The following is a 23,566-nucleotide window of genomic DNA, read 5'->3' as shown; positions in this document are numbered from 1 at the left end:
ACCGGCCGAAGTCGAAGGAGTGTTAGCGGTGGGGTGCTGGATTTTGGGACGACATTGGTGGGGAGTAGAGGCGAGCGGCGATAGGCTCAGTGGAGGTGGAATTAGGCATGGCTGGTGTAGCCGAGGAAGCAATGCTGCCCAAGGACGGCGGCAGGGTCGCGATGTTGCGCGGTGAAGAGCCTCTCGGCGATGCGGCCACCTCCAGATCCGCCGTCCACCACAGAAAGAGGAGCAAGGAGAAGACGAGGAGCGGAAGAGTGAAGAGTCTGAGCTGCGTCATGATGCAGTGGTGCGGCAATCTGGTGAGTGAAATCGGTAGGGGAGTTGGAGAGGAGCAGGATAAGATAGTCGTCATTGAAAGAGATGGTCGTAGCCGCGACAATCAATGGCGACAGTGGTACTAAGTGGAGAGCGAGTCTGTTGAAAAATTATAATAATCTGATGCTATTTGTTTTAGATTATATAATTTAGATTTATAATTGAGAGAATCATAATCTGGATTGTTAGAATCATAATAAAAAATAAATAGGCTCTTAGTCCCTCGCGTGGTCGACTCTCTTCCCATACGATATCGCTCTCTCCTTCATCAGTGCCGCTCATTCGCCTCTGTCTCCCACATGCCTCCATTTCCTTCTCCATCCAGACAACCTCCACATCTATCCTTGGTGGTGGCAGCTCTCCACATCGCCTCTGTTGTCTTCCTGTAGCGTCATCTCCTTCTTCACACGTCGTTATACTATTGCCTTATCCTTGTGTCGCCATGATATATCTGTCCTCCTATGCTGGGGCATTAAGCTTCCAGACTAACCTTTTCGTGTATAGGGAAAACGTAGGTCTCTCTGCATGTGGCGTCAACATCATCTCTACTTGTTTATTTGCTGAGCTGCTAGCTATCTCTAATCAAAGTTTTTATTGTAAGTGTAGCAAAAATGGCCATATTAGGCTATGTACGTGACTTTTGTGATTAATGAAAACATAGTAAATGGGATTAACATGTTTGTCAAGTATATGTTTTAGTAGATCTCATAGATGCAATACATAAAGAAACTATTGTAGCCGGGACAGAGTTTGATTGAATTGAAGAAGTCCCAATAGAAAAGCCCTTATCGGATAGTCCGGTGCAGAAGAAAGTGAACACACCAGAGCTTTATCTGCAGAAAAGAACAAAACAGATGAAGCCACCGGATAGTCCGATATTGATGAAAAAGATGCACACTAGGGTATTCTCATGGAAAGTTTATAAGTTGTGCACTGATTGGATAGTCCGGTGATGAAGGGTATAAAGCACTGGAGCAATTCTTGCAGAGGCGATTCCAAGTGCTGAAGAATGGAGATCATGTGACCGGACGGTCCGGTGCATGTATTGTGTACATCGGAGCATTTCTTGCAGAGAAGGTGTCAGGAGTTGAAGATTAAAATTTAACTCACTGGATGTTCCGGTGTGAAGAGGAAGTGCACCGAAGGCTTGCACTGGAGTGTTTGCACATAGAAGAAGTGGCACGGTTTGGCTAAAGTTAACTCACCGAAAGGTCCGGTGATGAAGTTGAAGAATCCATCGGAGTATCCAATGTTTAGGATGACTTTGAGTGAAATCCAACAGCTAGTTACTGATGGTGTACTCACCAGATTGTCCGGTGATTGTACTACTGTTGTCACCAAATAATCTAGTGTTAACAGTTTTTTTAGCTGTTGGGTTAACGCTAGTGCGTGAGTTTGAGGCTATAAATATGCCTACACTCAGTTATTTGAAGGGGTGGCTATCCAGAGAAACCTATATATACTTGAGAAGACATTCAAGCACCAAATGGCTTAAAGTGATCATCCAAGGCAATTAGCACATAGATTAGAAAGTGATTAGGTCTATTAGACCTGGAGAGAGTGTTGCTAGGTGATTACTGTCTAGAGAGTGGATTAAGGAGTGATCCAAGCTTGTATCGACAGGTACGTCGGCGCCTTGGAGTCTTAGTGACTCATCGACATCTTGAGCCTTGGTGGCTCAAGCTTGTTGACCCTTTGACTTGGTATGCAGCGGTGGTAAGATATGTGTACGAGGACGCAGAGACCTTTGCCTTGGTTGTTCAAGCTATGAAGTGATCGTGGAAGCAAATGATCAAAAGAGAGGCTAGTATTGAGATCTTGTCTTCTTGTCTTGGTGGCTCATCTGACTTGAGGTCTTTTTTTGGTGGATTGGTGGCTCAAGAGTCATTACCGGGTGCTGACTGAGAGCATATCTTTGGTGGAGCTCCAACGTGGACTAGAGGTGTTATGCATACCACCGATACCACGAGATAAAAATCTCTTATGCTGAGTTTGTCTCTCTACCTTATTTACGTTTTCGCATTTATATAAATGTAATTTACCTTGTTAGAGTAGGTAGCAATCCTCTTGAGCGATAGAGTAGACACATTATATAAACCTAGAGTACATTTAGATAGAATTTGAGATAGATTTATCTTGTAAAGTGTTTAGAGCCATTACTTTCTAAGTGTCCTTCACCCCCTTCTCTTAGGATGTCACCGATCCTCACAATTAGTATCAGAGTCTCGTGCGCTATTGAGAGGTTTAACATCCTAGAGTTGTGACATTTGAGGTTGGGATGGACACCCATAGTGCTCCACTTTTCGATGGCACAAACTTCCTCCGTTGGAAAATTCTAATATCTTGTTATTTGTAAGCCCGAGGTTTAGATGTTTGGAGGATCACTGAGGAAGGGATGAGACATCGCATCACAAACAAGGAGAGAAAATTTGATGCATTGGTGAAGAATATTATTTTACCATCTTTAAATATTGATGCATTTAATCGTGTTTATTCTCTCAACAATGTACATAATATTTAGACTAGTCTCATTGAAATACATGAAGGCACAAAGGATGTGCGCAATAAGAAATATCATATGCTTGTGACTAAGCTTAATGTCATCAAACAACTACCCTATGAAAATACTAATGATATGTACTTACGTTTAAATATTTTTGTCAATGAGATCAATGGGTTAGGTTTGAAGCAGTTTGATGATGATCAAGTGGTGAGAAGAATACTTCAAGGTCTTCTTTCAAAGTACAAGTTGATAGTCTTCATCATCTAGGACAACAATGATATCAAGAAGATGACTCCAAGTCAAGTGCTCGGCAAGATCACCGCACATGAGATAACTATGAACATGTGGGTAGAAGCTTCTTCTTCATCCGACGCCAAGAACATTGCTCTCACAAGCAAACAAGCATCATACCAACATATGAAGGCAAAAATGAGGAGGCAAGAGCAAGAGTCAAGCTCAAGCAAAAGTGATGCAGATCAAGAGAACAATGAAGATGATGAGCAAAGCACATCAAGCGATAAAGGAATATATCCCAAAGTCGTCAAGATCATCTCTCAAGTAGAGAAGAACATGAAGAAGATCAATGCCAAGATTGATCATCGAATCTCCATAAAAGACTTGGTTAAAATAATTGATCACATCAAGAAGGAGAAAAAGACCAAGAGTAAGAGGAAGACAAGAAAAAGAGTCAAAGCATTTGTAAGCATGGGAAGATAGATGAGTGAAGATGAAGATTCAAGCTCAAGTGATGAGAGCTTCGCCACCCACTCCTCTAAGAGAAGCTCTTCCTCAAGGTCGTCATCATATAAGTGTCTTATGGCTAAAAGTATGGAAAGCAATGTATGTGATGATGAATCCAATAAGGATTCCTCCTCTCAACAAGAATTTAATTTAATCAATGAGCAACAAATAGCCCTTAAGAAACAATCTAAATAACTTAAGGAATTCAATGCTCTCAGTGACATTATGATACCTTTGTTTCTAATTATAAACAATTAGTTAGTAAATTTGAATTGCTAAACAAGGAGCATAAAGAACTTCAGGCAAAACTTGAGGGCATTGAATCTCAAACTAAGGTTCCTTTGAAGCAATCTACCTCTCTATTTAATTTTAATCATAAGATAGATGTTTGCATTTCTTATAATGATTTAATTGACCTATCTAACTCATCCCTTTGCAATGAGATATGTGTTAAAAATGTTATTATAGAAACATGTGATGATCTCATTGCACAAGAAAATAATGAGCTCAAGCAAGAAGTGGAGAAGCTCAAAAAAGGCTTAACAAGATTAAAGGACAAGAATTATGTCCAGCCTCCTCAAGATAATCATGCAACTATGTGAACAAGCTTGCAAAGTTGTCCACCGTTATATACTTCAAGTGCCATCAAGAAGGCCACAAGTCTTTCCAATACAAACAAGTCAAGAAGGAGATTAAGGAGAAGAAGAAAGCAATGAACCTCTCTGACAAGACATTCAACATCTACACCAAGCCCAACTACAAGACCAAGACCAAGAGCAACCATTACAAGCTCAAGAAGAAAACGATGGTAAGGTGGTTGCACACAAGGATGAGAGGAAGGAGTGGGGATGGAATCAACCTATTTGAGTGGCTTAGGAAGTCATCATCAACATGTAGGGGGCCCAATCAATTTGGGTTCCAAAGAAGACTTGAAGCCCAAGAGTTGGTTGGGGGGAGTTGGATACTTAGCACACAAAATGAGGTGAAGATTCAAGAAAAGAAACCAAGTATATAAGTTTGGGCGCATTAATAAAGATCATAATCATAATATACCCAATATTCCTCATTCAAAGGTAAAAGAGGTAATAGTAACTAGATTCATGTTCATGTATTTTGTGTTGCATCTAGTTACTTTGCCTTGTCTAGGATTGCATATGCTTATTTCAATTTATTGCAATGTCTAGTGTAGGTTTTTCATACGATAGATTGCTTGTATTTTTCTCTAACCCATGAGCAACCTACATGGTTTATTAGTGGTAGATTCTTTTCATGGGACTAGTCTTATATTTGATATCATTTATGTGTCCTAAGTCCAATCTATAGGGTAAATTTCCATTGATATCAATGACAAGTGCATATCTCATAAGTATTCAATACTTGTATGCACGTATTTAGGGCGAGCATATCCTATAGGTTATGATTTTGATATTAACATGTGTTTCAAGTAATAACTTTTGTTGTCTCATGGAGTGATCAACAAGCCTCCAGAGGTATACAATGCTTAAATATTTTAATTGGTATCATTGTCAATTCATTTATTCATTTAAGCTACTTCTATGCATAATTTGGTTTAAACTTACATCTTGACATATTGTCTAGTTGTGTATATATCTTAATTATCATATGTATGCACACATATAGGGGGAATTTAAATCATATTATGTGAGTTTCATGAATTGTGATTAGTGTGCTTTCATTTCAATTGGTACCATATTCTGAAAATATTATCCCTACAAGTGGTATCCTTGCAATTGGTATTATTTTATTGGATCATGATTTATGAAGTTCTCTCCCATGAGCTCTAACACTTTTCATCAAATCAACATATGTTTGTAGCACTTTTTGAGATTTTTGATAAAGGGGGAGAAGTTTGAAGACCAAAGCAAGAGACATGCCTAGTGGAGAACAAACAAGATGCCAATATTGATAAAGGGGGACCCAAAAGCATGCAATAGAGAAGCTCTTGTATGGGTCGGTCAAGGAAGATAGTGGCAATAGAGAAAGAGAAAACCACAATAAAAGTAGACTAAGTGGTAAGAAAATGCATCCAAGCAATGTTATAAGGTCTTGTGCTCTCTGCAATGATATAATTTATTATTTGCCACTTGCTTTGGTTGTGTTGTCATCAATCACCAAAAAGGGGAAGATTGTAGCAAAAATAACCCTATTAGACCATGTATGTGATTTTGGTGATTAATGACAGCATAGTTAATAGGATTAACATGTTTGTCAAGTATATATTTTAGTAGGTTTCATATATGCAATACATATAGAAGCCACTGTAGTTAAGATAAAGTTTGATTGAATTGGAGAAGTTATAGTATAAAATCCCTCACCGGATAGTCCAGTGTAGAAGAAAGTGAACACACTAGAGCTTTATCTACAGAAAAGAGCAAAACAGATGAAGCCACCAGATAGTCCGGTATTGATGAAAAAAGATGCACACTGGAGTATTCTCAGGGAAAGTTCACAAGTTGTGCACTGACCGAATAGTTCACAAGATGTGCACTGACCGGATAGTTCGGTGATGAAGTGTATAAAGCACCAGAGCAATTCTTGCAGAGGAGATTCCAAGTGCTGAAGAATGGAGATCATGTGACCAGATGGTCCAATGCATGTATTGTGTACACCGAAGTATTTCTTACAGAGAAGATGTCAGGAGTTGAAGATTGAAGCTTAACTCACGAGATGTTCCGGTGTGAAGAGGATGTGCACCAGAGTCCTTCACCGGACTGTTTTACGCAGAGAAGAAGTGACGTAGTTTGGCTAAAGTTAACTCATCGAAAGGTGTGGTGATGAAGTTGAATAATCCACCTGAGTATCTGGTGTTTAGGATGACTTTGAGTGGAATCCAATGGCTAGTTTCTGATGGTGTACTCACCGGATTGTCCGGTGATTGTACTACTGTTGTCACTGAACAATCCGGTGTTAACAGCTTTTCTGAACCGTTAGGTCAATGGCTAGTGCGCGATTTTGAGGCTATAAATACCCCTCCATTTAGTCATTTGAATGGGTGGCTATCCAGATAAACCGATATATACTTGAGAAAACATCCAAGCTACCAAAGTGTTAAAAGTGATCATTTAAGGTAATTAGCACATAGATCAGCGAGTGATTAGTGCTATTAGGCCTAGAGAGAGTGTTGCTAGGTGATTGCTGCCTAGAGAGTGGATTAAAGAGTGATCCGAGCTTTATCGAGAGGTCCACCGGCGCCTTAGACCTTGGTGGTTCAAGTTTGTTGATCCTCCGACTTGGTGTGGAGCGACAACAAGATACGTGTACGGGGATGCGGAGATCCTTGCCTTGGTGCCTCAAGCTCTGAAGTGATCACGGCGGTAAATGACTAGAAGAGAGGCTAGTAGTAAGACCTTGCCTTGATAGCTTGGTGCCTCATTCGTCTTGAGGTCTTGCCTTGGTGGCTTGTGGCTCAAGAATCATGATCGGATGTCGACTGTGAGCATATCCTTGGTGAAGCTTCAATGTGGATTAAGAGTGACATTCATGCCACTGATACCATATGATAAAAATCTATTGTGCCGAGTTTATCTCTCTACCTTATTTACATTTTTGTATTTACATACTTGCAATTTACCTTGCTAGAGTAGGTTACAATCCTCTTGAGCGGTAGAGTAGACATATTAGATAAATCTAGAGCACATTTAGATAGAATTTGAGATAGATTTATCTTATAAAATTTTTAGAGTCATTAGTTTTTAAGTGTTCTAATTCATTTTCTCTTAGAACATCACCGGCCCTCACAATAAGGTACATAAATTGTTTTATTTCAACTCAAAAATACCCTGCATGAACTTAATAAGAAAAATATGTTCCTGAAAAAGACTATGTACTAGGTACTTCAAAAATGAACCACCCAAAATTTCCATAGATTAGCCTCCGTGTGATGGCACCTCACTGGGGCGAAATTTTTGGTGCAAACTTTGTCTTCGTGCAATCTTGCAAACTAACAAACCATGTGATCCGCATCCATCAGTGTACCACGAGTCCACCATCCCGCTAGACATTTATTGCAGATAACCCTGCACCCTCATGATTTGGTGCCGAGTTTGCCCGAGCGAGGGGCCTCCACCATTGCGCCCATCACTGCGGCACACGTCCCCGAGCACGTAGTCATCCAGGGTGTCGCCGTTGAGCCCATAGCCGTCCAGGGTGTCATCGTCGAGTCGACCCCAATGCAGCAGAGCCCGTGGAAGTCGAGCCCGTCATCACTGACCACATCGCCCCCGAGAAGCGGCGCCGAACTCGGCCAGGGCAGCACGCGCACGGGGAGATGGCCAAAGAAGAAGTAGATGGCAAGCAGGGCTTCTCGGCCGAGAGGTGGGCAATGGCTTGAGGTGCGAAGGAGCACATGCCGGCTTGGGCTAGCGGTGGCTTGCACGGGCGACGCGGGATGCAGAGCACGGCGGCGACAGTGACCGGGATGGCGTGGTGGCTTAGCGCGAAGGAGCAGAGATGGGTGGCGGCTCACTTGTGCTGCAGTCACGCGTATGATGGCAAAGGGCGCGGTGACAGGAAGAAGACAAGAACTGGAGAGGATGATCGGGCGGTGTGAGAGAAGATAGTCGGCAATGCTTTGCCAGGGCAACACGCAAGTGTGCCCTGGGATGGCGCGCATGCGAGCGGGACGACGACACGCACATGGCGAGGAGAAGCAGAGCACAGCGACGACGCGCAGGAGGCCACGAGGCTGTTGGCTCGACGACGCAGCGTTGAGCAAATAGGGGGATAAAGGGGCAGAGGAAGAGGAAGATGACGCTCACCGAGGTGGACGGTGCACGGACGGCGACACATCCACGGCGGCTCACGGGGAGCCAACAACGGCGCATGGCTAAGCAGTGGCGACGTCGATGTCCACGGTCTCAGGGGCGATGGGGTCGGCATCGACGGGTTCAACTACGTCGGGCTCGGCTATGTTAGGCTCGGCGGCGACACCCTGAACGACTACGGGCTCGACAGCGACACTCTAGACGGCTATAGGTTCAACGACGTGCGTAGTGACGACGGGTGCGACGACGAAGGCCCCTCGCTCGAGCAAACTCGGCACCAAATCGCGAGTGGTGGGGGTTATTTAAAAAAACCCAGCGGGATAATCCAGATCGTATGATCCATTAGATGCGGATCGTATAGTCTAGATGATCGATTTGCATGATTGCGCGGAGACAACCGTTTGCACAAAAATTTCGCCCCCCCCCCCCCCCCCCCCCCACATCTTTTCCCGTAACCCGGCGCAAGAATTGTGCGAGCACATGGGCTGCTTCTTCGAAAACGGCAAGCCATCCACCGCGCTAAGCCAAGTGTCCCCGCACCGCAGCGGCCGTGGACAAATGAGGCAAGGGCTCCACGCCCGCGCGTTGGCCGCTCGCCAGACTCTGCCCGGCCGCGCGCACGATCGTAAGTTAGGTTCAAGTCTGGCGAGAATACTATTCTACGAGAACGGATGGCACAGCCCCACGTAAAGCCTGGTCCTTTGGCGAACGTGGACCGCTGCTTTTCTGGCGCCGATGAGCCGGTGCTGACTCCGCGATTCCGCTCACTTTTCCTAAAGATTTCATCACACCGCTGCTTATAAAACTTGCTCCCCTGCCCTGCCATCCCGAGCCACCTAACCTTACTCTCTCTCTCTCTCTCTCTCTCTCTCTCTCTCCTGCACCACACCGCAGGTGCGCCAAGGAGTCAATAAGCCTCTTGGATAGAGAGCAGCAGAGAGCCATGAAGACGTCGAGCGGCGGCCATGTGATCGGAGTGCCTGTCACCTCCAAGTCGTACGCCATCGAGGATGCGACGAGGGACCGGCCAGCGGCTAAGAAGGACGGCGATCGCCTTGCGGTCTCGCTGACGCACCCGAGCCCCTACACGTCTTTCGGCTACAAGCACAGTACGTTCTCGATCCGGCCCTCAATACTGTTTTTTTAAACGAACGGCCCTCGCTCAAGATCGTTGTCCCTCCAAAACATTGTGTGCTACTACAATACGTACTTGATGCTAATCATAAGTTCACACGTCATGTCTTCCAGGCAGCAAGGGTCAAGCGATCCACTGGGTGAGCAAGCTGGGCAGACGAGCTCAGAGCTTCAGGGACCATGGTGAGCAGTCAACTACTTTTACTACTGCCACAGCTAGTCCACATAGGTTAACGATCGAATGGTACGTGTACGTGAACTGACGACGTGTTTCACGGTGCAGTGACCTTGGGGCCGAAGTTGTCGGAGACAGTGAAGGGGAAGCTAAGCCTGGGCGCTAGAATCCTGCAGGCCGGCGGCGTGGAGCGTGTGTTCCGGCAGGCCTTCTCGGCCGAGAAAGGCGAGCGTCTGGTGAAGGCCCTCCAGTGCTACCTCTACACCACCAGCGGCCCCATCGCCGGGATGCTCTTCGTGTCCACCCGCAAGATCGCTTTCCGCAGCGACCGCTCACTCACCGTCACCTCCCCGTCCGGCGACGTCGTCGCCCGGGTGCCCTACAAGGTGGTGGTTCCTCTGAGGAGGATCAAGAGGGTGAGGCCCAGTGAGAACGCCGACAAGCCGGAGCAGAAGTACATACAGGTGGTCACCGTGGACGGGTTCGAGTTCTGGTTCATGGGGTTCGTGAGCTACCAGAGATGCTGCAAGTACATGCAGCAGGTGATCTCGGAACTGTAGCTTATGGCTCGATCGACGTGTCCGGTCGCCGTGGAGGTCCGTGCGAGCGTGCATCCTATCTGTCTGGCAGTAGAAGTGAAGTTTGTGGGCAAGCGTGCGCGCCTGCACGGCAACGTCTTGTTGGAACGTTCGTAGTTCCGAACTGCTCCACCATTTTTCTGATGGGAGCACGTTCCTTCTTCGTCTTGTGGTCTGGATTGGGTGACAATTGTGCGATCTTCAAAGGTCTGTTAGTAGTATTGATGGACCAAGGAACTTGGTTTTACTAAATGAAAATATTTCAACCGTTCTTACAACGACGAGGATTAGTCTTTCTTTCCTCAGTCTTTTGGTGTGGTTCATAAAAAAGCAGGGACGGAGCTTCATGGAGGCCAACATGGGTCATGACCCCGTGTTTGCTCCTCTAGTATGCAAAAACAATGTGTTTAATGCTATATTTGATTAAATTAGCATCAAATGGCACCCCATAGTTGCATATTTCATCTATTTCTTGCTAGTAGCCCCCTCTAAACTTTGGCTCAAGCTCCGCCACGGTAAAAAGGAGTCACAATCTAAAAGGACGAAGCGCCTCCCTCCACTCCTAGCTTTATTAAAACGCAAGTGCCTCGAACGGTGGGGAACAAAAACTTTTCATAAAGGGATTCCATCCAAAACCTACTTCCATGTCCAAAAAAAATTCCTATTCCCTCCCCCTTATCTTTTTTTTTTGCAAGGAAATTCTCTCCCCCTTATCACCGAGGTCACGCCCAACAAGATCTCGTCAAACCGCCACCAGTAGAGCTCTTGCAGTCGAGTCGCTATGCTCCATCAGCAAGTGAGCTGCCCTCACCGCTGTGGTTCCGTAACCGAAACCCTAGGTTTCTTTTTTTTTTTGAAATTATTTCAGTTGATCTTTCTGAGCGATTTTTTTGTGTTTAAACTTTTCTAATTGATTTTTTAGTAAAAAATATTTTCCGTTGAAAATATTGAGTTGGAATTTTTCACTTGATTTCTATTGATTTTTTTGCTTGATTCTTATTTAGATTTTTTGTTGTTTTAATATTAAAAATAGAAAGAAACGAGGGGAGAAGGGAGGAATGGAAGCAGAACAATTCTAATGTTCACGTGTCTTCTAAAATTGCTAAGATATGTGTTGATGGAAGAGGATGGACTTTATTAATTAACAATCAATATTTGTGGTGTATATATATAGGGATTTTTATCTCTAGGGCACTGATAAAGCATGGTTTGGTCCACACTGTACTGCACTCCTCGTTTTTGTCCCAGCCGCACTACAAAAACGTGGTTTGGTCTCTAGGACACCACGTCAAATAAAATAATCATATGGTGAGTGAAAAGACCTTGTTGCCCTTCTCCTCATTGTTTCATTACCAAGCAGGTCTCACCAGAAAACCACTGAGATCCGCTCCAGCCCTTCCTCCGAGCAAGCAGCACCAGGTGATTTCGTCGTGCACAGCGGATTGATGACAGCTCGGTGCCAAGTCGCCAACCATGGAGAAGAAGTCCTTGCATCGCCGAACCACAATGAAATGACGCGGGATATTGCTCAAGTCTCTCATCCGCTCTCCAATCCGTCGCCAGCCTCTCCTTCTCCTTCCTCCTGTTGCCTGGGCAGTGCTTTACCTCCATGCTGCCGCCAATGACTAAGGAGCCAGGCCACTTCCCAAGCCGACCAATGGCACCCACACCCAAGCTCCCTTACCTCCTCATGCCACTCTATACCCCTGATGTTCTCTCCTACCCCCTCACTCTCCTCTCATTGAGAGCACCATAGAGGGAGTGATGCCGCCGAGCTACTCACGCGCCGCCACCAAATCCAAAGCACTGCCCAATTCCACCGACAAATCTGCCCCACCTGAGCCCAGGAGAGCGAAGGGAGAGGTCGTCTCCAACTACCTTCCGCCGGATACTACATCGAATCTCGTGTGCTGCCGTCTTCTTCCCTGAGTCCGGTGACCATCTTCATCCCTTACCGTTGCGCCGCCTCCCTGTAGCTCCAACCTCCAACTCAGAGTCCAGTGAGCTTTGCCCTATGTTGTTCAATGTTTCGTGCGCGTCACTTCTGTCTTAGCCCACCGTCGGCGTGGTCCTCCACGAGCGCTGCTCGCCGCCGCTCCATGTGGCTCGCCACTGGCCGCTTTTGGCTGGGCCCGTCCACCGGGAACCCCTCCAACAGTTTCTCCATCATGCGCAGATGCTCATAGTGCCGACCCCTCACCGTCTTGTCACCGAAATTTGGTGCCCGTCGTGAGCCAGATCGCCGTGGGCCCTGCCCATCTCTCTCTTTCTCCTTCCTGTGTGAACCCAATTCATGGTGAGCTGTAGACTCATCCCTCTCCCTATATGACCGACACATGGGACCCACCTGTCAGCCAGAATGTCAGATTGGTTATGGTCCTAACGATGTAGATCTCTCTGAATTTCAGCATATCGTCAAGGGACTTAGTAGAGCCAATGAGAGAACCATAGTGGGCGTGTGCAAGTGGTTGATACGCCATTTTCAAGTGGATCCCCAGCACCATGAGCTTAAGTTGAGAACCATGCTAAGCCGTGCTACTCATGGGTACTTCAGGGAGCTCATCCCAATTACAGCTGCTTGAAGACAGTACATAGATATAGCATATGAACATAGTTGAGGCATACCAGAAGGATCCAACATAGATAAATGTTGAGGAAGCAGTAGTAGGAATAAGTCAGGTAGTTGTGGATAAAGCAGACTCGGGAACTATGGGGGACAAGCATGATGTTAGGGGTGTGCACGAGATGCAACCGAGGGATGTAGCCAATGAGGAGGAGCACATATCTAGCATAATTGAAGAGATTGAGAGAGAGGATCAGGAGCTCGAGGAAGCCATTGTCGATGAGGATACATCCGACAAAGAGGAAAGTGCTCCTGTTCTTGCAGAGTGGAGGAATCAAAAAATTTCAAAGCTATTGATCCTTGAGGGCCATCAGACACCGTGGGAATATCATGAACGAGGTGTCCCAGGGTGATGTGTACCCTAATAAGGAGGTTGTTATTAATGCAATGAAATACTGGTCGCTGTCTCTTTGGAGGCAGTTTAAGGTTATGAAGTCAAGCAAAAGGTAGTACAACATCAAGTGTTTGGTGCCTGATTGCCCGTGGTGGGTGCACACATTTAGGAGGAAGCGGGTTGACTATTGGGTGTACTCAATAGTTAGGGAGCATAACTATCATATTGAGGAAATAGAGTTCTTCCACCAAAAACTATCATCTGCTTTTGTTGCTAATGTTATGTACGGAGAGATTGTGAACAACCTAAAGTATGAGCTACGATCAATAATCCGTGATATTGAGGAAATGTTCAGTACACAATAAGCTATGCCAAGATATAGAGGGCGAAACAAAAGGCTATTCAGATGAGATTTTGCTCATACGAAGCATCATATGACAATTTACCACGTCAACTAGCCACAATATGTGCGAGAAACCCTGAAAGTTACTTTAACATCAAGCATTACCCCTCCAGTGAAGTGTCTGGAACGTAAGTATTGCAGTGTGCTTTCTTTGCATTTGTGGCAACCATCAAGGCATTGTAACCTGTCGTAGATTATCTAGGGATAGGGTATGAGTCAGTGCATATGTCGCCACATACAGGCAACAAATGGTTACAATGAGTCTTATATGTGATATATTTTACTTTTATTAATAGAATGGCTGGCTGGGATTTATCATTCTGCCAATATGGTTTTTCTAAGCTCAATGATTTCATAGGATTCCCTGCCTTCCATACAGATGTAACAATAACTCATTACCGAACTTTTACAGATTGAAATGACTACACTAAGCAACAGCTTCCATAGGGAATCTTTGCCAAGCATCAATGCCATAACTTTCCTAACTTTCACAGGGAATATATGCTCATTTGTCTTTGTGCACAATACTCCTATGCTCTAGACCCAGCCATGTCCATGCACTCAGTTCATGCACCAGCCTCCACCACAATAAATAACCCCATCCTCAACCATAGATAAACCACTCTTTTCTTAGCACTCTCAACTGCAAGGTCTTCCTTAGCTCTACCAAGCCTACCTAAGAAATATTAGGGGATTTTCATCCGATGTGCTTCTACGGTGACCTTTGCAGGTTTTACGAGTCTCAGAACATCTCCTACTCCTATGGCAAATGTTTCTTCATATGTGCCAACTACCAGTACGACCCACCTCGACACGGACCATATAAGTACCCACCGATACAGCGATATAGATCACTCCTGTGACACTTTCCATATGATTTCACGCACTATTTTACTAATCTTCCATCTTGTTTCATTTGTCCAGTCTCCTCCACCTATATGTGACTTCATGGAATGGTTGGACATAGAGCAAAATGAGCACCAGAAGCGGTCGGTCGACATGAAGATACGGTGGAGGAGGGAAGCATACGAATGCCGAGAGTACGAGCAACAACAGGAGGAACTATGGCTAAAACGTCAGGAGTAGGAGCTCATGAGGAAGCCAACGAAGGAGCGCGCCGCGACTTAAGCACACAAAAGAAAGAAGGAAAGAAAGTGAGAGAGAGAGCTCGTCGCGTTAAGGCAGAGGATCCCGATGCCCTGCGAAAGGGCAAATATCCTAGGTTTCACTCAGTAAAGAGCATCTATTATAACCCGATCTAATTTTATTCCCTAAGGTATGTTAAGTTTAGCAGCGACACGCTATTAGGTTAGTCTTTAGCCGTACCGTATATAACAACATTTGTTGTCGTCATCTCTTTATAGTTATGATCCATTCATGTAGCGACGAAAAATCACACATCTTATGTAATGTTTACCAGCGTATGTAACCTCTATGACAGATTCTATCATAATTGTGCTTCACAATTATTATTGTTTGAAAATATAGATTTTGTATCATCCCAACGTTACTTCACTTAAAAAATTACTCACACAATTTTACATCAACTAGATAAAGAAATGTCGTTCAACATTCACGCACCTCATTGCCTCAGCCTCCTTGTAGCCGTAGTTGATATTTTTGAAAGAGTTTGAGTTCTTGTTATACGAATGTACATTGAGCTATAAATTTACCTCATTAAATATATGATTCTTCCTAAATTATTATTAAAAAATAATAGGACTTCACCACGCTGCTTCACTCTCCTCTCCTCTCCTTCTCTTTCTTCTTTTTCTATAGGCTAACCGTCACTTAAGAGGGTAGCAGTGATCTAACCACCCTATCAGAGAATGGTAAGTGATAGTAGGCGGTATGTCTAACCGCACTATAAGAGAGTGGCAAGGACTTTACGTGCCAGTGTGGCATACTTATCGTCCTTTAAAAAGGTTGCAAATTTTTAAAGGTGGTAAGAATCTATTCTCATAATTCTTTTATCTGAGATATATTTATTTTATTATTTATGTTAGAAAATGTTAAAAAAAATCCAGCATGGCGTAGCCAGTGCAGCGCTCCGGCTGATTGCGCAGTCTGGCAACGAGTTGGACTCGTTGTTACTGTGCCGATTATAAAAGGAAAAATGATCGGCAGACCAGGGATATAGAGTCGAATAGATTATAAAATAGAGAGACTTTTTGAGAGAGTTTCATCTAGGGTTTCAACAGGAACTTTTTTTTATACTTTGAAGATACATCTTGTTATCCATTCCTGTAATGAAGATCAAATTTTATAAGTTTTCTCCGTGTTGATTTTAGATGGATTTTTTTAGTGTCATGATTTTTGTTGATTTGATATATCTAAAATCATCCTAGAGCACCAAGTTAATCCTCTGAAAATTATGGTTGGTCTTTTTTCATAATTCTTGTGATATTTAGATTTGGTCGGTTTTCATCACAATTTGTCTCAGTCTGCTTACGAATTCCGTATCTTTAGATCCTGTAATTCGATTGACCTAATTCTTCTTGAATTAGTTTCACATTATTGTCTAGTTTTTACGGTAACAATTTGAGGACAATCCAACGGTTCGATTTGTCTAAGCATCATTTTAAGTGATACGATAACAGTCTGTTCAGAACGTATTATGAGATTAAATTGAATATTTTGTTAGGATGATTAAAATTTTAAATTAGCTTACATAATCATTCACCCTCCTTTGATTTGCGTATAATCGATCCTACATATTCCATCGCTATATATGTGTTATTTATAGTATGCATGTACACTATCTCGATCTATGTACAAGATAAAATACTTAAAAATGAAATTAATAGACAGGCCCTCAGTGATATATACTTGTAGAATACATTTAAATTTCGTTGTGTTTGTTGACGAACTCAAAATAAATCTTGTCTCTTTTATGATTGGCACTTCAAGGAAGACTTAAAATATGTGTTGATACACTAAACAGAAATCCATCCTCTTGTGTGATATGCGTTGGTGGACGAGTGGATGCACTTTTATTAATTAAAAAATAAGTATCTGTGGTGTATCCCTCTACTTGGATATCTTTAGAGTTCGCAAATTAAATGTTTTCTAAAAAAATCGTTTCCAATGTTTGCTCGTAGAATGGATATGGGTTTTAATGAGCTATATACGTAAACAAAAAAGAAGTTTTACAAACATGTAGAAAAAAACATTTATGCTGCCTGGCAAGACCACTGTCTATAAAACCCCAAAGCCTTGGTAGTTTGAAGCAGCAAAACACCCACATCCAACGATTTCAGCCAACTCACAAGGCCAAACCACTGCTAGCTAGATTGATAGACATGAAATATCGTCTTTTTCTCCTCCTTCCACTCCTTACCATCTTCCTCCCTTGCATCGCCGGGGATGCCACCCAACTGGTCTACGACACGGAGGGCCACGAGCTGAGTAGCGATTCTCTATATTACATTCTCCCGGTAGATCGCGGGACCGGCGGCGGCATCAAAGTCTCCCCTGACAAGACAGAAAGTTGCAAGTTCTTTGTGGTCCAGTCTCGCAGCGAGGCTGTCACCGGCATCCCCGTGCAATTCAAGCCGCAGAATGCTTCGGCCGGTGCGGCGGTTCGCCTGTCGACCGACATCAGGATCAGATTCCGCATCATCACAACATGCATGAAGTCCTCGGAATGGTATGTCACCAACAGCTCGCCGCTGACATCGCGTCAGAACGTGGCCATTATGGGAAGGGTGGGTGGCCCGGAACCACCACCATCGGCCAAGGTGTTCCGCGTCGAGAGGTATGACGGCGCAACGAAGGGGTACAAGCTGGTTTCGTGCACCGGCGAGGGGCCGTGCAAAGATGTGGGCCTGGATACTTCTGAGGAGACGACGTGGCTGGCCACAAGCAACTCACCATTTGTGGTCGTGTTCAAGAAGGCAGATGCATAGACGGTGCCATTCCTTAGGATTTATCCATGTTGCATGCGTTTGTTCTAGTCGTGCACCGATAACAACTCTGGTTTATGTCATATAGTCTCATGTATTGGCTTATACTTTCTACAATAAGAGACTATTTATGATATATTGAGCGCTCTGGTATTTCCTTTGATGTCTTTATGAATTGGTACTTAATGAAGGACTTTTTCTAGTTACAACTATAGGATTAAGATAGGTGACTAGAGTAGGTGGATATACATCTTACAAATTTTGTACGAAATACATGACTTACTCCTTGTTCACCCAACGCTTCTTAAAAATACACAAACGGAAACATAAACTTTATAGAGACAAAACGAGAAAAAAAATTTCAAAGCAACATAACTCCATGAATGTAAAGTTGATATTTTATTTATAACAATATAGTCCCACTGCTCTCGGAAAACTTGTTCTTCGTTGACCTAATATGCGTGCGTGCCCGTGAAGTTAGGGCACTATGTGATGATGGCAGGGCAGTCTATCAGGAAAGGTTTCATATGGATGGTCATGGGACAGTCGATTAGCTAGAACTTATATTGAATCTTCTATGGATATGTTTACGTGTTTGGCTAAATTCTAGTCGTGCATGCGTTAATACCTTGGCATGCATAGCCAAATTAGGCTATCCGACAACCTCTATCCATCCACCTTTCTATTTTTGGAAACCCCCACCATGTCGCACGAAGCGTAGCGCGCATCAACCACCCCGCACACTCCCTCCTCCCCTCCTTGAGACCTCCACCAACTTAGCAAAATGCGTCGTTTGCTATGGATTATTAGCGATCCACCAATCACCATTTACAGTAGAGTCCATGGGAAAAATAAATTTGTATCAACCACCCTCCACGACGACGACACCACTCCACTACCCTCCATGCCCACTGACCATGCGCGCAGGGACGTCCCAACCTCATCCTTGGCCACCAGTTCGCTAGACTTGCTTTTAAGTTCAAAAAAATTTCTCTTGAATTTTGGCAAATGAAATTCAAACTAAAGAAAACCAGTATAAATAAGGAGATCAAATTTGTTTCAACTTACAAGTAAATATGTACAAAGCAGAAAGCAAATCTGTTTTGATTACAAGCAAACCCATATAAATTCAGAGGATAAATTTGATTCAAATTACATGAAAAAAAAAATCACTGCTAACTCAGAGAGGAAGTTGCATACAAACACATAAAGTAGTTTTGTTTTGATTAACAAGCAAATCCATTGAATCTGATGAACAAATTTATTTCAATTTACAAAAGTAAATGCATACAAATAAGAAAGCACATTTGTTTCTATTTACAAGAAAATCCATACGAAACTCAAGAGAAATTTGTTTGAACTTAAAAGCAAGTCTAGTGAGCTAGTGGTCGAGGACAGGGTTGGGAAGTTCCTACATGCATGGTCAATGGGCGCAGAGGGTGGTGGAGTGGTGTCATCGTCGTGGATGGTCAAGTGGTCCCACTCGCAGGCGAGGTGCACCCTCGATCTCGCTCGAATCTCATCGAGCCAGGAGGAAGAGACACGCTCGATTTGTGTGCAGTGGACGAGGTTTAGAGAGCTCTCGTGTCTAGATCCGACATCCCAATCCCAGTCCCAGTCCTAGTCACTGTCGCTGCGGGCTCAGAGGGCTCACGACGATGGCACGAGGTCGGAGAGAGGGAGATGGGAGTGGGACGTCGCCCATTGCTAGTGGCTGCAAGGCATGGGGCGGCGGGGGCTTTGATTTGGTTAGGCTGAAACCAAGTCAATCCATTTGAGCATAGGGAGAGGAGAGGACGAATTAGGAGGCAGGCAAGTTGGCAGCAGAGATGATGGGGATTGTGGAGATAGCGATGAGGATTGGGGAGGGAGAAGGTGCGAGTGGAGAGAGATGGTGGGGGGGGCATTAAAAAAGGTGCGTGGTCGCAATAAAAAGAGAGTTGAAAAGTCCTTCACGCGGAAGCACGACCGGACGACCGATCTGAGCGTGCATGCCATAGGACAAACGCATGCACGCTCACAATTTTATCTTTACCTATATTTATTGGTTCCAATTAGACATTTTGTAACCCAAAAGGCAAAAACAAACAATGATCACGCATCTATAAATAACTAGCATATGACAGAAGCACTTTCCCTTTCCTTTCTCCCTTCATCCACACGTCTTCCTCCTCGTAACTTTCCCTTTCCTCGCCGAAGCATTGCTATCTCCCATGCGCGTGGTCTATCCCTCCTAGTCTTGCTCACGTATGCCCCCTTGCAAGGAGCGTACTACCTTCACATACCTCACCGCAAACCACCGCTGCTGCAGTGTGGAAAGGCCATGACAAGGAGACTACTAGCATAGTGCGCTAAGTCCCTGCCTCCTTGTTGGCATGCGCAATGCTGCCTCACCGCCTGCGAGGTCATGATGCTCATTTCCTCTTATCTCTGTCTTAATAACCTAGGTCGAATTTTAGATGACGGTTTACTTCTGGTAGTGTTGAAAGATGGGGATTTCCGAAGTTCTAAAAAGTTTGAGTCAAAATTTCCGATCTATGCCTGATTGTTTGATTTTTCAAACTAAAGCTCTGAATCTATATTTGAATCTCTAGTTTTGGTGTTGAAATTAGTTAGGCATTCCTTTAAAAAGTTTTCGAAAATTTCAGCTGAAAAGTCTGATCTATTGAACTTTTCATTTTTGACTTATGATTCATGAAATTTAAGGCTTGAATCATTTGAGCTTAGAGTTGGATTTGTTCCAATCGAAGGCCTTAGAACTCATAGATTGCATATGTACTGCTAGCTATTCATATCCGTGCGGACTGAAGCGGGAGTTGCCTAGGCGGTGGTTTGAAACCGTGTGCAAGGCAAGGGGCCAAACAGACAGAAACAAAATATTGGATTAGAAAACTGAGTTGCATATTTCCTCTACTTTATATCCAGATGACATTGGCAAATCTGCTATTGCAATATTCCATCGTTATTCATGTGCAATATATAGGTATGCATGTACACTCTCGATATATCTACAGGATAAAATACTTTTAAAAATGCTTATTGAACACTTCTAAGTTCCATTGTGGTTGTTGATAAACTCAAAAGAAATATCTCCTCTTTTGTGATCGGCACTTCATGGAAGAATTAAATGTCTTAGTGAAATCAAAATATATACATGGCAGTCATTGTTGACAACAAATAAGTGCTGAGAGTTGATGAAGAGGCACCAAACAAAGGATCGTTGGATCGTAAAATCGAGTTGCATGTTTCCTCTGCTTTATATCTTGATGACGCTGGCAAGAGACTGCTGGTTGCCACATCTCCAATGTACGAATGCATAGAACACACTATATCTATTTGTCAACAGACGAAAATACTTTACTAAGATCTTAAATAAATAGGCAGAACCTCTATATTTCTATATATATCTTTGGAACAGATTTATATTTCAATGTGGTTGTTGATAAGCTCAAAAGGATATGTTCGCATTTGTGACAACAAAATAAATGATGGGTACGTAGTACCGCTGTACCGAACATCACACCGCGCGGATACGGTACATATATATACTACAAGAAATTTCATCTATAATATGGTTGGTATGGATGGAAAGGAGGAGTTTTTTGTGGAACCAGGTAGGATTGATGGTCTGAATATAATGCAAATCTCTCGGGAGCTCCGTAGACTCTTGAAGCAAGCGGCACTGACTCAAAACATTTCCAATCCCCCTAATGCTAGCCAAGGTTCGGGCATGAAGCATCTCATGCAACTCCGCGTCCTGGTTGCGCTCTTGGTCCTGAGCTCCATCCGATGCAACGACATGGAGCCGATCTACGACACGGAGTACGGCCAGGAGCTAAGAGCTGGCGTAGGCTACTACATCCTAGCGACCAATCGATCGGAGCCTCGGCGGCGGCCTGGACATCGACGCCATGGGCGGCGATGTGCAGTGCCCGCAGCGCGTGAGGTTCTCGGACAGCGCTCAATACCAAGGCTTTCCCGTGCTGATCGCGCCGTGGAACGCTTCGGCCAGCGCCGACGGGGCGCTCCTCCTTTCGGCCGACGTCGTGATCCGCTTCAACTACACCTCGACGACCTGCGCTGCAACCTCGAGAGAGAGCATAGGTTTGTTGAGAGAGAGAGAGCCGTTGGGGGCCAGTGGTTTGACCTTTCGATGGTTCCAGGCATCGACTGAAAATCAAATAAATCATAGAGAAACTCCCTAAATATATACTTTTTGTGTGGGTTGGGGTTCAAGACCACTAAGAAAATAGTATTTGCAAATACATACCGTTGCAAAATTTCTAAACAACATCTTTTGTTGACCCTCGATGAAGTAGCGGGCTTTCACTCTCCATATCTACAGGTATCTCTGATGTTGGAGTGGCCAAAGTGGGGGATGGACTGCCATGTCTACAATCCCTTGATGTTCGCGCTGCATAAAGTTGACTGACAAAGGTTTGATGGCGGTTGCACTGTGATGCCAAAAATTGAGGCAACTGCACATTACAGGTTGCAGATTAATAACTGATAATTTATTGCTTGCTCAAAGAGCTGTTTACAACTGGAAGAGTTTGGAGTTGCAGGATGTAACAGCATAACATACTTTGGTATCTCTGCTCTAGCTGATGGCTGTCATCGTATAAAATCACTAGACATAAATAAATGCAATAAGTTGGTGATCCTGGAATCTGTAAAATCGCTGAGGTTTCTTCATCATTCTTGGTGTAATTGAAGTTGTTGGACTGCAGCAAAGTGGGAGATCAGTCCATCTATTCATTAGCTAAGTTCTGCCATAACCTAGAGGCTCTTGTTATTGGTGGATGTCAGAACATTAGCGATGCATCCATAAGAAGCACTTGCTCATGCCTGCTCTTGCTTGCTTGCAGCATCCATAGAAGCACTTGCTTGTTAAGAAGCCTAAGAATGGACTGGTGCTTGAAATGACAGACGCATCGTTGCAAGTCTGCTAACTGTAAACTTCTTGTGGCTATCGATGTGGGGTGCTGTGGCCAGACAACAGATGCAGCATTTCAGGGCAGGGAAGAAAATGGATCTCAGTCTGAATTGAGAGTTTTGAAGATCAGCAGCTGTGTTAGGCTCACGGTTGCAGGAGTGAGCAGTGTGATTGAATCCTGCAAGGCTCTTGAGTACCTGAATGTTCGGTCATGTCCGCAGGTTACAAGGGACAGCTGCGAGCAAAGCTGGGTTGCAGTTTCCTGGTGGCTGTAAGGTGAATTTCTACGGCAGCTTGTTGGAGTCTGACCCATCTGTTGGTAGGTTCTTCTAGGAGAAGCTATGATGTGAGTAGCATCCAAGATTAGTGTGAACTTGGAAGCTAAGACTTCGAAGAGTGCTGCGAGTGCTTAACATTGTTGTCGATCTTGCATCGTCAAGCCCGTGCAAGAACCGGAGAACGCCATGGGCGCAAACCATGAGCGGTGTGCACTTCCCAATTCGCTTGGCATGTGATTTAGTCTGTAGAACGTATGTGCGTTGTGTATTGTAGCAATGCCGACAATGTATATTCATTTAAATGTACATTGTAACACTGCCTGTGTGCCTGCGGTCGATGCATTCTACTTCTGTTTTTCTCTGGATCGATTTCGGATCTTTGTTTGGTGCGTCAGTGTGGTGCTTGGTGTGTCGGTAAAAAGTCTTGCAGCGGACTACGACGACTAGTCTTGTTTGGTAGTGACTAGTTCGGTGCAGGATATCGTCGCAAGACAGCGCAAGCAACAGCTTTGATGTGTCAGCATGCCGGTGTGCAACAGAGGGTTTTGTGTTAGCTTGGCAGCAGTCGGGTGCCACTTGTCGTTGTTTTTGTTGTTAGTTAGTTGTTGCTAGTTGTTGGTTGCAGTTGTTTAGTCGTTGTTAGCTGTTGATAGTTACTATTTTCTCTCTCTCTTGATTATAGCCTCTAGGGCTATTTTTTTATTTTTTCTTCTATATTAATAGAATCGGACATCGTTTGGTGTGCTGGTTGTTAAAAAAAATGCTGCTCCCGCTTGGAGAATCATTGTGATAAGGGTAGGGATGGCAGTTTCCTCTATCAGATTGGTCTCCGTAGGTTTGAAACCCGATGGAAC

General features: G+C 44.2%; 2 protein-coding genes and 1 pseudogene across 2 annotated transcripts; all 3 read left to right on the top strand.

The window, feature by feature from the left end:
- The first annotated feature begins 9,190 nt into the window (after positions 1-9,190).
- LOC133917611 (GEM-like protein 4) lies at positions 9,191-10,611 on the top strand. The gene is made up of 3 exons (XM_062361488.1): positions 9,191-9,455; positions 9,595-9,663; positions 9,764-10,611. The coding sequence occupies exons 1-3, from the start codon at positions 9,290-9,292 to the stop codon at positions 10,213-10,215; spliced, it is 687 nt and encodes a 228-aa protein (XP_062217472.1). The 5' UTR covers positions 9,191-9,289; the 3' UTR covers positions 10,216-10,611.
- Positions 10,612-16,895: 6,284 nt separating this feature from the next.
- Positions 16,896-17,501, top strand: LOC133918009 (alpha-amylase/subtilisin inhibitor-like). Its single transcript, XM_062361797.1, has one exon. It carries the CDS (start codon positions 16,896-16,898, stop codon positions 17,499-17,501), a length of 606 nt encoding a protein of 201 aa, XP_062217781.1.
- Positions 17,502-21,409: 3,908 nt separating this feature from the next.
- Positions 21,410-22,767, top strand: LOC133918008 (uncharacterized; annotated as a pseudogene).
- Positions 22,768-23,566: the final 799 nt, after the last annotated feature.

This window comes from Phragmites australis, chromosome 5, assembly GCF_958298935.1.
Source record: "Phragmites australis chromosome 5, lpPhrAust1.1, whole genome shotgun sequence".
Lineage (NCBI taxonomy): Eukaryota > Viridiplantae > Streptophyta > Magnoliopsida > Poales > Poaceae > Phragmites > Phragmites australis.
Note: the sequence above shows the minus strand (reverse complement) of the source record. Positions and strands in the feature narration are given on the sequence as shown.

Bases quoted from the DNA above. Each gene is read 5' to 3' on its own strand.
- LOC133917611 (XM_062361488.1), top strand. From the start codon at position 9,290: ATGAAGACGTCGAGCGGCGGCCATGTGATCGGAGTGCCTGTCACCTCC. The intron at 9,456-9,594 runs GTACGTTCTCGA...CATGTCTTCCAG, and splicing joins GTCTTTCGGCTACAAGCACA to GCAGCAAGGGTCAAGCGATC. The intron at 9,664-9,763 runs GTGAGCAGTCAA...TTCACGGTGCAG, and splicing joins TCAGAGCTTCAGGGACCATG to TGACCTTGGGGCCGAAGTTG.
- LOC133918009 (XM_062361797.1), top strand. From the start codon at position 16,896: ATGAAATATCGTCTTTTTCTCCTCCTTCCACTCCTTACCATCTTCCTC.